Raw genomic sequence first — 14,217 nt, 5'->3', positions numbered from 1 at the left:
GTGATTGGTCTGTTTATATTTTCTATTTCTTTCTGGTTCAGTCTCAGGAGGTTGTGCTTTTCTAAGAATTTGTCCATTTCTTCCAGGTTGTCCATTTTATTGGCATATAGTTGCTTGTAGTAATCTCTCATGATCCTTTGTATTTCTGCAGTGTCAGCTGTTACTTCTCCTTTTTCATTTCTAATTCTATTGATTTGAGTCTCCTCCCTTTTTTCCTTGATGAGTCTGACTAGTGGTTTATCAATTTTGTTCATCTTCTCAAAGAACCAGCTTTTAGTTTTATTGATCTTAGCTATTGTTTCCTTCATTTCTTTTTCATTTATTTCTGATCTGATTTTTATGATATCTTTCCTTCTGCTAACTTTGGGGGTTTTTTGTTCTTCTTTCTCTGATTGCTTTAGGTGAAGGTTTAGGTTGTTTATTTGAGATGTTTCTTGTTTCTTGAGGTAGGATTGTATTGCTATAAACTTCCCTCTTAGAACTGCTTTTGCTGCATCCCATGGGTTTTGGGTCATTGTGTTTTCATTGTCATTTGTTTCTAAGTATTTTTTTATTTCCCCTTTGATTTCTTCAGTGATCTTTTGGTTATTTAGTAGTGTATTGTTTAGCCTCCATGTGTTTGTATTTTTCACAGATTTTTTCCTGTAATTGATATCTAGTCTCATAGCATTGTGGTCGGAAAAGACACTTGATATGTTTTCAATTTTCTTAAATTTACCAAGGCTTGATTTGTGACCTAAGATGTGATCTATCCTGGAGAATGTTCCATGAGCACTTGAGAAGAAAATGTATTCTGTTGTTGGGTTGGAATGTCCTATAAATATCAATTAAGTCCATTTTGTTTAAGGTATCATTTAAAGCTTGTGTTTCCTTATTTATTTTCATTTTGGATGATTTGTCCATTGGTGAAAGTGGGGTGTTTAAGTCCCCTACTATGATTGTGTTACTGTTGATTTCCCCTTTTATGGCTGTTAGCATTTGCCTTATGTATTGAGGTGCTCCTCTGTTGGGTGCATAAATATTTACAATTGTTATGTCTTCGTCTTGGATTGATCCCTTGATCATTATGTAGTGTCCTTCTTTGTCTCTTGTAATAGTCTTTATTTTAAAGTCTGTTTTGTCTGATATGAGAATTGTTACTCCTGCTTTCTTTTGATTTCCATTTGAATGGAATATCTTTTTCCATCCCCTCATTTTTAGTCTGTATGTGTACCTAGGTCTGAAATGGGTCTCTTGTAGATAGCATATATACAGGTCTTGCTTTTGTATCCATTCAGCTAGTGTGTCTTTTGGTTGTAGCATTTAATCCATTTACACTTAGGGTAGTTATCGATATGTGTGTTCCTATTACCATTTTCTTAATTGTTTTGGGTTTGTTATTGTAGGTCTTTTCCTTCTCTTGTGTTTCCTGCCTAGAGAAGTTCCTTTAGCATTTGTTGTAAAGCTGGTTTGGTAGTGCTGAATTCTCTTAGCCTTTGCTTGTCTGTGAAAGTTTTAATTTCTCCGTTGAATCTGAATGAGATTCCTTCTGGGTAGAGTAATCTTGGTTGTAGGTTTTTCTCTTTTATCATTTAAATATGTCCTGCCACTCCCTTCTGGCTTGCAGAGTTTCTGCTGAAAGATCAGCTGTTAACCTTATGGGGATTTCCCTTGTATGTTATTTGTTGCTTTTCCCTTGCTGCTTTTAATATTTTTTCTTTGTATTTAATTTTTTTAATTAATTAATTTTATTTTATTTTATTTATTTTTGGCTGTGTTTGGTCTTCGTTGCTGCACGCAGGCTTTCTCTGGTTGTGGTGTTCAGGGGCTACTCTTTGTCACAGTGCACAGGCTTCTTATTACGGTGGCTTCTCTTGTTGCATAGCACAGGCTCTAGGCGCGTGGGCTTCAGTAGTTGCAGTAGCTGTGGCACATGGGCTTAGTTGCTCCGCGGCATGTGGGATCTTCCCAGACCAGGGCTCGAACCCTACAGTGACAGGTGGATTCTTAACCACTGCGCCACCAGGGAAGTCCCTGTATTTAATTTTTGATAGTTTGATTTATATGTGTCTTGGCATGTTCCTCCTTGGATTTATCCTATATGGGACTGTCTGTACTTCCTGGACTTGATTGACTATTTCCTTTCCCATATTAGGGAAGTTTTCAACTATAATCTCTTCAAATATTTTCTCCATCCCTTTTTTTTTTTCTCTTCTTCTTCTGGGACCCCTAAAATTCAAATGTTGATGTGTTTAATGTTGTCCCAGAGGTCTCTGAGACTGTCCTCAATTTTTTTCATCCTTTTTTCTTTTTTCTGCTCTGCGGTAGTTATTTCCACTATTTTGTCTTCCAGGTCACTTATCCATTCTTTTGCCTCAGTTATTCTGCTATTGATTCCTTCTAGAGAATTTTAAATTTCATTTATTGTGTTGTTCATCATTGTTTGTTTGCTCTTTAGTTCTTCTAGGTCCTTGTTAAATGTTTCTTGTATTTTCTCCATTCTATTTCCAAGATTTTGGATCATCTTTACTATTATTCCTCTGAATTCTTTTTCAGGTAGACTGCCTATTTCTTCTTCATTTGTTTGGTCTGGTGGGTTTTTACCTTGCTCCTTCATCTGCTGTGTATTTTTCTGTCTTCTCAATTTGCTTAACTTGCTGTGTTTGGGATCTCCTTTTTTCAGGCTTCAGGTTCGTAGTTCCCGTTGCTTTTGGTGTCTGCCCCCATTGGGTAAGGTTGGTTCAGTGCATTGTGTAGGCTTCTGGTGCAAGGGACTGGTGCCTGTGTTCTGGTGGATGAGGCTGGACCTTGTCTTTATGGTGGGCAGGACCACGTCCGGTGGTGTGTTTTGGGGTGTCTGTGGTCTTATTATGATTTTAGGCAGCCTCTCTGCTAATGGGTGGGGTTGTGTCCCTGTCTTGCTAGTTGTTTGGCATAGGGTGTCCAGCACTGTAGCTTGCTGATCATTGAGTGGAGCTGGGTCTTAGCTTGAGATGGAGATCTCTGAGAGAGCTTTCGTCGTTTGACATTACATGGAGCCAGGAGGTCTCTGGTGGACCAATGTCCCGAATCCGGCTCTGCCACTTCAGAGGATCAGCCCTGACACTCGGCTGGAGCACCAAGACCCTGTCAGCCACACGGCTCAGAAGAAAAGGGAGAAAAAAAAGAAAGAAAAAGAAAAGAAAAGAAAGTTATTAAAATAAAAAATATATTATTAAAAATAAAAAGTAATAAAAAAAAGAAAGAAAGAAGAGAGCAACCAAACCAAAAAACAAATCCACCAATGATAACAAGCACTAAAAACTATACTAAAAACAAAAACAACAACAAGGCGGACAGGTAGAACCCTAGGACGAATGGTAAAAGCAAAGCTTTTGGGAAATCTGAGGTCTTCTGCCAGCGTTCAGTAGGTGTTCTATAGGAGCTGTTTCACATGTAGATGTATTTTTGATGTAGTTGTGGGGAGGAAGGTGATCTCCACATCTTACTCCTCTGCCATCTTGAAGCCACGGCTGTTATTTTTGACAGAAGAGCATTCAAAGGCTTTGCTGATAAATAGTGCTTGTAGTAGTACAACTGAAACAGCAGAAATGCAGAACTTGTCAACGTTAAAAGTGCCAAAGTCACGTTCTTATTGATCCTACTCATTAGTCTGTAGTGCTCACTTGGTTGTCTTTTGAAAGTAACCTAGCTGGTTTCATCTTTTTTGGTAAGAACATAATCTTGTTTTCTGTGAACAAAAAGATGTTTCTCAGCCAACAGCAGCAGCAACGAGGAATTAAGTCTTATTATCAAAAGACAGAGGCATAAATATCGGACAGGTGAAAAACCACAGCTATGCAGTACAGTCATTGCCAAAGCATAACTGGGATGCTGGGATGCCCGCAAGCCAGCAGTAGGAAGAAGGTTCCCTGTCTGTGCCCCGGGATCCCCTGGGAGCTCTGTAACTGCTCAGATCCCTGGGCCCCATTCCTGGAGAATCTGAATGGGCAGTTCTGGGCCCAGACCCAGGAATCTGTCTTGTTAATAGGCTCCATGGTGATTCTGATGATCAGCCTTGTTTGGGGACCCAGGTTGGGGCTAGACACTCCCCAGAAGGATGCCACTGCCTCCCGTGCCCCCCATGTGGTCAGGACTTCCACAACCCAGCCCCCCACCTCTCCATACAAACCAGCAAACAGCACGAGGCTCCAGAGGCCCAGTGCCCTCTCTGACCCAATGCCCTACTACTTTTTGGTGCAGTTAGCAGGCTTCCTGTGTCCATTTCCTCATCTGTAAAGTAGGCGTGGTCCTGGTGGCTGCACCAGCTCTCAGGGTCAGGCCCCACGTGTGTGTGTGAGTGCATGTTGTGTGGGTGTGCAAGTGGGCTGGGGACCTCAGTGTCTTCATGATGATGGGGCAGGGCTGCTGTGAGAATTGATGAGATAATAGAACTAAAGCCCTGAGTTGGGAATTCCCTGGCAGTCCAGTGGTTAGGACTCTGAGCTTCCCTTGCAGGGGACCCAGGTTCCATCCGTGGTCAGGGAACTAAGATCCTGCAAGGTATGGGGCGTGGCCAAAAAAAAAAAACAGTCCTGAGAACAGAGCCCAGGACAGAGTGAGCCTTTTATATATACATATATACATACATACTTATTTATTTATTTATTTATTTATTTTTGGCTGCGTTGGGTCTTTGTTGCTGCATGCGGACTTTCTTCTAGCTGCGGCGAGCGGGGGCTACTCTTCGTTGTGGTGTGCAGGCTTCTCATTGCCGTGGCTTCTCTTGTTGCGGAGCACGGGCTCTAGGTGTGCTGGCTTCAGTAGTTATGGCACGTGGGCTCAGTAATTGTGGCTCGCAGGCTCTGGAGCTCAGGCTCAGTAGTTGTGGCACACAGGCTTAGTTGCTCCACGGCATGTGGGATCTTCCCGGACTGGGGCTCAAACCCGTGTCCCCTGCATCAGCAGGCGGATTCTTAACCACTGCGCCACCAGGGAAGTCCCGAGAGTGACTCTTAAGTAGTATCATCTCCCTGAGGTGACATGAGGACCTCCAGGAACTGGCATGAGGACAGCGCCCCATGCCGGCCTGGAGAGGGCTGTCTCAGAACTAAGGAGAAGCTTCTCCCTCAGGCCTCCTGGGTTCCCACCAGGAGGACCAGTAGAGGCAGAGTGGCCAAGGCTGGAGTGTCAGGGCCTAGTCCGTCCTGTGTCTACAGGGGACCTGGGCTTCATGGTGGAGGGGCCTGCGCCCCTCTGTCGGCTCAAGCTGACGAGGCCCGGGTCCTTCTCCCAGCCGAGGGGTGGGCAGACCTGGAGTCTTGGGTCCTTCCTGGTCCACACAGCCTCCAGGGAGCTGCCTCTGGATGTCTGGGGAGGGGGCTGGGAAAGGAGTCAGGGGAGTGGAGGGTCCGAGTGTGTGCTGTAGATGTGCCCACGTGAGCATGAATGTGGTGCCACTTGCGTAAATCAAGGTACATGGGTGTGTGTGTGGAGTTGTGACCCCAGGACATCATGTGACTGCAGGTGTCGGAAAGCAGGGTCTGTCTGTGTATGCGTGTGTGTGTTCCCTTGTGCCTGAGGCTATATTATATGGGGGTGGCTGGTGCTGCCTGTGAGTCCTTGTGACTGCAGAGCTGTGTGTGAGGGGACAGCCTGAGCCTTGTGACCGTGAGTGCAAACACACTCCCCCCGGCCCAGCCATGGGCAGCCCCCGCACCCAGGCGCCCCCTGAGGAAGGGCAGCTGGCAGCGCACCCGCCGCCCTGGCCCTCGGGGCAGAGGCCTGGCAGCAGCCCCCGCCCACAGGAACCTCTCTTGCCCCCGCAGTGCAGCCACAATGGGACCACGTGCAATTTCCGGAACTTCAGCAGCGCCACCCAGGCAGTGACGGAGTGGTACGCCCTGCAGGCCACCAACATCTTCGCACAGGTTCCAAACCAGGAGCTGGTGGCCATGGGCTACTCGGCCGAGCAGCTGATCCTGGCCTGCCTCTTCGGGGCCGAGGCCTGCACCTACAGGTAAGCGCCGCTGGGCCCCTGCAGCCAGGGTCCACATCCCCGTCCACACCCCTGCTTGGCCATTCGGGGCCGAGGCCTGCACCTACAGGTAAGAGCCGCTGGGCCCCTGCAGCCAGGGTCCACGTCCCCGTCCACACCCCTGCTTGGCCATTCGGGGCCGAGGCCTGCACCTACAGGTAAGAGCCGCTGGGCCCCTGCAGCCAGGGTCCACGTCCCCGTCCACACCCCTGCTTGGCCATTCGGGGCCGAGGCCTGCACCTACAGGTAAGAGCCGCTGGGCCCCTGCAGCCAGGGTCCACGTCCCCGTCCACACCCCTGCTTGGCCATTCGGGGCCGAGGCCTGCACCTACAGGTAAGAGCCGCTGGGCCCCTGCAGCCAGGGTCCACGTCCCCGTCCACACCCCTGCTTGGCCATTCGGGGCCGAGGCCTGCACCTACAGGTAAGCGCCGCTGGGCCCCTGCAGCCAGGGTCCACATCCCCGTCCACACCCCTCCTTGGCCACTCAGCCTGCACCACAGTTTTCTGTGCCCAGGTGTCTTTGGTTTTCTGGGGGCAGAGCCTGAGACAGGGATGCGCTGAAGGCCCCATCACGTACTGAGGGAATCGCTTTAGGAAGAGTCTGCAGGAAAGAGGACTGAGCTAAGGGAGGCTGTGGCCACAGGTGATGTCTAGGCCTGACCTGATCCACGGGGAGCGTAAACCGCACCACAGAGTTGACCTCCCTTAAGCGGAGGGCGGGGGCGGGGGCGTGGGAGCAGCCCCTTGTACGTGCCCCCATCAGTTACTCACTGGCTCTGTGCCACCCCCAGGAGGATGGGCAGGGGTCTCCTAATTTCCCAGGCAAGGTGGCGGGAGAAGGGGCGGCTGTGAGCTGTTAGCCTCCAATACCCCGCAGCTGGGGATCTGTGCAGGTACCCCAGCATCTACTGCCCTCGGTTTTCTCATCCTAAGACAGGGACAATAACCATAGCCACTTTCTATCTAGAATTCCTGTGAAGAGTAAACGAAGGGGGGGACTTCCCTGGCAGTCCAGTGGTTGAGACTCCGCGCTTCCATGGCAGGGGGTGCAGCGTTCGATCCCTGGTCAGGGAACTAAGATCCCACATGCTGTGTGGCCAAAAAACAAAAAACTTTTTTACCCTTCCCCCTCCCCATATCCTCAAGTCCATTCTCTAGTAGGTCTGTGTCTTTAAGCTGTTACAAAGTGAGAGAGAGGCATGAACATATATACACTACCAAACGTAAAATAGATAGCTAGTGGGAAGCAGCCGCATGGCACAGGGAGATCAGCTCGGTGCTAGATCAGATCTAGGTGCTATCCCACCTAGAGGGGTGGGATAGCGAGGGTGGGAGGGAGGGAGACGCAAGAGGGAAGAGATATGGGAACATATGTATACGTATAGCTGATTCACTTTAAAGCAGAAACTAACACACCATTGTAAAGCAATTATACTCCAATAAAATGTTAAAAAAATATGAAAGGAATTCATAGTGACAAAAGTACATTATGCAGATAACTTCCAAACAAAATTTTTTTTAGAAAAAAAAAAAAAGGAAATGAAGCGGCTCATGTCAGCACTTAGGGCCCTGGAAGTCTTCGCTGTAAACACCTTTTTCCCAAACAACCCCTAGTGTTGAAAAGATGGCAGAAGGAGGGCAGGGTCAATCCTAAAAGCCTGTGTCCTCTTACAAATAGCCCACAGATCTCCCCCTCCTTCCCCTCCCCAGCTTCTGACCATCCAGACCCTGGGCCTGAGAGCCAAGCTCTGTCCCCGAATTGGGGCAGCCGTCAGAGGGGCTTTAGGTCGGCTGGCGGGTCATGGGGGAAGGAAGGGGCTGGGTACAGGCAGAGCTGCTGAAGCCCCAGCGCCCCCTCCAGGCTTCCTGGCCAGGCCTCTGGGTGAGGGGGACCACACCATCTGGGTCCCGCCCCGGGCTTCAGCCAGTCCTGTTTCCCAGAGGTGCTGGCGTCTTCCTGGCCTGGGGCTTCAAATTCCCACACTTAAGGCCTCTGGAGAATGGAGCGTTGTGCTGAGTCTTGCCGCTTTGGATGAGTGACAGGCTACCGGTTTCACCCTCCTAGGGGTTGTGGCCTCAGCCCAACTCAGTCAAATCGTACACCTTCAGGGACCTCTGTTGAGAATCTGCTGACAGCTGTGGAGCCTCTGTCCCCCAAAACGCACAGGCACTCGAAAGGCAGGCATTTCGTAGGCTGTGTCACGGAATCCAGGCCCACTGAGGAGGCAGCGCTGCACATTTGGTCCATTGTGAGAATCAGAAAAGGCCAGTCCTACAGGTAGAAGAGTTACGTGATGGCTCCCTGCTGATGGCACACATCCTGGCTGGTTGGTTACAGGCTGGATTCCAACCCTCTCTCTGGGCCAGGGCACTTGGTTCAGAGCACACCTGCCCAACCATTCCTGGCAGCCCTGCCTGAAGGTCGTTGGTACGCAATGGACTAGTGCTGTGCCCACAAGTTCATCTTTTACCCTCTCAGCTAAAAGAGAGAGATGTAATACCGTAATTGCAAATATACGGCCCATCTGCGCAGTCAGAATATGTCCTGAAGTGCACGTGAGTTGGGACAGTGGGTTCAACTAGGGTCCACTGGGATCGGCTGCCAGGTCCCTGGTGCCTGAAGCGTGAGCATCTCCCATCGAGCAGGATCGCAGTGCTCGAAGGCGTGCGTTCTGCGCACAGCACGGCCCCTAAACTGAGCCAGCTGTTTCCAGGCCTGATCCAGGACCAGAGCCAACCTGGGGATGACCTGCTTGTTGCCAAGATGGCACCCTCCAAAACGAGTCACATTTGGGTCACATGGACTGAGGGTGGTCCCCCAAAGAGAAGATGGCTGATGGGCAGGCAACACCCGGTATTGGCCACACAACTTTTGTGGTGTAGCTAGGGCTGGGGAGTAAGTCTAGTGAAGGGGTGGCTCAAGGCTGGACTCTGCAGTTAGACTATTGGGTTCAGATCCTTGCTCTGTCTTACAAGCTGTGTGGCCTTGAACAAATTTCTTAACCTTTTAAAAAAATTTATTTATTTTTGGCTGCGTTGGGTCTTTGTTGATGCACACGGGCTTTCTCTAGTTGCGGCGAGTGGGGGCTACTCTTCGTTGCGGTGCGCGGGCTTCTCATTGTGGTGGCTTCTCGTTGCGGAGCACAGGCTCCAGGCGCGCGGGCTTCAGTAGTTGTGGCACACAGGCTCAGTAGTTGTGGCTCGCGGGCTCTAGAGCGCAGGCTCAGTAACTGTGGCACATAGGCTTAGTGGCTCCATGGCGTGTGGGATCTTCCCGGACCAGGGATTGAACCTGTGTCCCCTGCGTTGGCAGGTGGATTCTTAACCACTGCGCCACCAGGGAAGAAGTCCCAAATTTCTTAACCTTTATATGCCTCCAATTTCCTCCTCTGTAAAATAGATAGTAACAGTGCCTACTCTACAGGGTTATTTTGAATATTCAATGAGTTAATATGCATGACAGGCTGACAGTAGTGAAGACTCAGTATTATTCTCATTAAACCCACATTTGACAAGGAACTCATTCTTCAATAATGATGCTAACGTTTATTGTGCCCTTCTGATGTGCCAAGCACTATTCTTAGCACTTTACATGTATAAAATCAGTTTGACCCTGGCAACAAGCCCTCGTTTTATATGATGCAACCACTGCCCAGAGAGGTTAAGCAACATCTCTGAGGTCACACAGCTGGTGAGTATCAGAGGTGGCAGTCTGGGCCAGGCCCACCCTGTGTCACTTCACCACCTCATCAGAAATCAAGATCATCTTTCCTCCCCACCCACCCCTCCCAAGCCTGTTTCTTCAGCACTGGCAGTCTGAGTGGAGGGTGTGACCCAGACACTTGGCGCAGAAACCCCAGTCCACCCATCTCTGCGCTTCTGCTCACTCCCACAGCCAGCTGGTTACCCACCTTCCTGAATCAGCCTCAGACTCAGTGCTGAGGACACGTGCCTCTCTCTGCCCTCACAGTGCCACGCTCCAGACACAACGGCTTCGTCACTCTGTTCTGGACTCCTTCCTCTCCTGCTCGTATGTGGCAAATGCTCAAGACGCAGCAGCTGCAGTTTTAGGAACATGTGAGCCACGTTTGGACCCTGACACCAAAGCACCCAGATTTGAATGCCAGCTCTGTGTGTTGCTGGGCACGCTACTTAGCCTCTCTGTGCCTCAATTTTCTCATCTGGAAAATGGGAATAGTGAAATGACCTCATAGCGCTATCATGGGGATTAAATGAGTTAACATAGATAAAGTGCTTATGTGAAGCAATTATATTCCAATAAAGATGTTAAAAAAAAAGTAGAGGAGACAAGAAAAACAAAAAAGTGCCTAGAACAGTGCCGAGCATGTGTTAAGAATTATATGAGCACTTTAAAGATAAACTTTTTATTGTGGAATAGCTTTAGATTTATAGAAAAGTTTCAGAGAGAGAGTACAGAGTTCCTCTGTACTCCTCACCCAGTTTCCCCTCTCGGTAACATCTTACATCACCATAGTAATTTAGCAAAACTAAGAAACCGACATGGGCACATCATTATTAAATAAACCTAACACTTTATTTGGATTTTGTCAGTTTTCCCTGGTGACCTTTTCCTGTTCAAGATTCCATCCGAGAGACCCCTGTCGGTTGCTGTCGGTTGTCACGCCTCCTTTGTCCATTCTGGCTGTGACACTTTCTCAGACTTCCTTGTTCTGGATGATTGTGACAGTTTCAGAGTACTGGTTGGGTGTCTTATAGAAAGGCTTTGATTTGGGGTTACACAGATAAGATGGATTTGGGGGAAGAAGACCACAGAGGTGGGGGCTTCTCATCACATGGTGTGTGGGGTACATGTTAGGCACTCGACACTACCCGCGATGTTGGCCTTCCTCCCTTGGTTCAGGTGCTGCGTGCTGGGCTTCTCCACTCTAACGTAACCACTTTTCCCCACCTGTGCTCTGTATCGTGGAAGCACATCTCTAAGTTCAGCCTGTACTCTGGGGGGTGGAGGTGACGGCAGCGGGAGAGGGACTAAACCCCACTTCTCCTGGAGAGGGGAACATACACTATTTGGAATTCTTCTGTAAGGAAGATTTATGTCTTGTCCATTTGTTTATTTATTCAGTCTCTTAATTTATACCAATATGGACTCATGTATATTTGGGTTGTAATCCAATACCACACTATTTATTTTCTTACTCAAAGTTTTCCATCTTTGGCCACTGAGAGCTCCTTCAGTTGGCTCCTGTGTCTCTTGGACGTGTTCCCATCCCTTTATTTATTTTTTAAGTACTTCCTTACTTTCTGGTACAGCAAGATGCCCCAGTCCTAGAACCAGCCATTTCTCTGAGGAGCTCCAGTCCTCTTATTGGAGAATGGTATTTAGAAACCAAGATCTAGGCATCTATAAGTGTTGTCGTTGTTGTTATTATTGCTTCAGGGATTGGCCAGCTAGTTCCTGCCCTTCCCCAAACCCTACTACACAGTACCACTGTTGTTATACTGCTTCCTGCTAGGATGCTCTGTTTCCCAGTCTTTTCTGGAGGCTTGCTGGTCTCTGTCTATACGCCTAGCCTCTGTTCCAGGGAAGGTTTTTGGAGCGGAACGCCTAGCTCTGGAGCCGGAGGTAGCCAGTGCTGGGAGCAGCCTCTCCAGGTAAAGAACATTATCAACAAGCAAATAGTTGGCAAGGCTGAGAGTGCAACCCGGGACAGGAGGGGATCTGGCCGTGCCCGGAGCCACCTCCCGCTCCTGAGCTGTAGATGTCCAGGACAGCTCCTTGGGCACACCGTATCCCCACACCCCTGGGGTGGGGCCTCTCCTTCCAGAACAGGGCCTGGCTGCAGCTGGCTTGCCCTGCTCCGTTCCTTCCCTGTGGCCACAGCCCTGATCCCACACGGGACAGAGACTCTGTAGTGCCTGCCCAAAGCTGTTTCTTCCCTCTGGGACTTTGCGTGTGTCGTGCCCCCTGCCTGGGCTGCCCTTTCTCCTCCCCACCCGCCAGGCTCGGCTACCTCTTACTCACCCTTAAAGTCTCAGCTCAGGCCTCACCTCCTCCACGAAACCTTCCCTGACCTACTCCCTACCCCGACGCCCACTCTTCCAGGCTTATCTCTGTTGATACTCTTACCACATACTATAATTTATCCAACAAATATTTACTGAGTGTCTACCGAGTGCCAGGCTCTGAGGATGAGGGGTGAATTTGTTCAGTATTTCAGTGTGCTTGGCTTCCAACCCTCACGTCAGTCCCTTTGGGTGGGCGCTGTTGTTACCCCAGTGTTACAGGTGGGGAAACGAGACACGGAGAGGTGAAGTGACTCCCCCCAGGCTCACCAGCTAGTAAGTGGCAGAGCCAGAATTCAAATTCGGGCAGGCTTGGCTCCCGGGCCTGAGCTCCTAGCCTTTAACTTCTTTCTCCCTGCAAACAGACAGCTGCCCTCCCTGGGATTATGGTCTAAAGCAAGAGGCAGCTGATAAACAAGCAGTTAAAGGAGATGAGTTCAGCTTCTGATGCATGCCCGCAGGGGAATAAGCAGGTGGAAATGGTCAAGTAACTGGGAAGTGACTCTGCGTAGGGAGGTCAGGGGACGGCTCCGAGCGATGAAATTGCTGCTCAGAGAATATCCCAGGCCCAAGGAGCAGCGGGCCTTGAATTTGGAAACATCTTGGAGTGTCTCTGGAGTATAATGAACAACGCGGGGAGAAAGCCCAGTAGGGCGTTTGCATTTTATTCTGTGAGCAGCAAGGAGCTTCTGGAAGGTTCTAGCAGGGGCGTGCCGTGGGCTGATTCACAACTTGAACACTCACCCTGACCACTGTGCAGGAGGAAGACTGAGGGAGCAGGACGGGGGAGGCAGAGGCTCCAGCAGGAACTGGGGCAGGAGACGCCGGCGGCCTGGACCAGGCTGGGAGCCTTGGAGGTGGAGGGAGGCAGCTAGGCCAGAGACGCACTTTGGAAAGAGAGGATTGCCATGGCGCTGCTCCGTAGTGTCCCCCACGCTGTGAGCTTCGAGGGTAGGGCTGTCTTGCCAGCCTCAGTGTCCCCAGCGTAGTGCGCTCCTCAGTAAATGTTGGGTGAAGAAATGCACTTTCTTCCTGATTTCCCTTTCACCATGGAGGACACCAAAGCTCAGAGGTTGAGGAGGCAGCTCACATGTGTCAGGCAGGGTCAGCTCCCAGATTGGATTTCACTGCCTGCCCTGGACCCGCCTCATTCTGCTGGCACAGACGGTGAGACAAAAGATAGAGGAAGTGGTTTCCTAATCTGAACACAGGGACAAAGAGCAGCTGACCTCATGGGGTTATTTTGAGAATTAGAAATCTTCAGCACGGGCCTGGCCCCTGAAATTCGCTCAGTAAAAGTTGCGGGACAGAAAGCTTAGAAAGTACTGCATTTCAGGTGATATTTCTGCAGTATTTGATGCACTGAGCCCCATTCCTTTCTGTTTTTTAATAAAATAACAAAAACAGTATAAAAACATCCAAGGATATTTTATTTTATTATTATTATTTTTTTTTGCGGTACGCGGGCCTCCCACTGTTGCGGCGTCTCCCGTTGCAGAGCACAGGCTCCAGACGCGCAGGCTCAGCGGCCATGGCTCGCAGGCCCAGCCGCTCCGCGGCACGTGGGATCTTCCCAGACCGGGGCACGAACCCGCGTCCCCTGCATCGGCAGGCAGACTCTCAACCACTGCGCCACCAGGGAAGCCCAACACAAGGACATTTTAAATGCTATTTCCTATGAAGACTTGAGAACATACACATAGATAGAACAGGGTGTGATGAACTCACATGGACCTACCCACCCGGAACCAACAAGCGTGATTCACATCCTGTCCTGTGCTGTTTTTAAAGCAAATCCCAGACATAATATTCTTTCATCTATATAGTGTTCAGAATGTATCTTAAAAGAGAAAGACTTTTTTTAACAGAAGCACGATACCATTATCCTACCTGAAAAAGAGATGTACAGTGATACCTCAATACCATCAACTATCCAGTCGTGTTCACACTCGTCAATGTCATACTTTTTTGTTTACTTGTTTGAATCAGGATCCAATTAAAGTCCACAGGTTGTGATTGTAACCAAGTCTTTGTAGTTTATTTTAATCTATAGGTTACCTCCCTTACCCTCTCTCACAATTTCTTTGTTGAAGAAACTGGAGTCTGGATTTTGCATACTGACTTTTTGTAGTGTCTTTGAACTTGTTCCTCTGTCTCCAGGATTTGCTATAAACGG

The 14,217-nt window shown here is 49.2% G+C and overlaps 1 protein-coding gene across 2 annotated transcripts in view; it reads left to right on the top strand.

Moving 5' to 3' along the window:
* SCNN1B (sodium channel epithelial 1 subunit beta) overlaps positions 1-14,217 on the top strand; it is a 31,628-nt gene that overhangs the window by 6,467 nt on the left and 10,944 nt on the right. For both annotated transcript variants that reach the window (XM_065891845.1, XM_065891844.1), the window contains exon 3: positions 5,787-5,977. In XM_065891845.1, the coding sequence (XP_065747917.1) occupies positions 5,787-5,977 (191 nt within the window). The remainder of the gene's footprint in view (positions 1-5,786; positions 5,978-14,217) is intronic.

This window comes from Phocoena phocoena, chromosome 15, assembly GCF_963924675.1.
Source record: "Phocoena phocoena chromosome 15, mPhoPho1.1, whole genome shotgun sequence".
Classification (NCBI taxonomy): Eukaryota; Metazoa; Chordata; class Mammalia; order Artiodactyla; family Phocoenidae; genus Phocoena; species Phocoena phocoena.
This window is presented reverse-complemented; position numbering and strand designations above follow the sequence as displayed.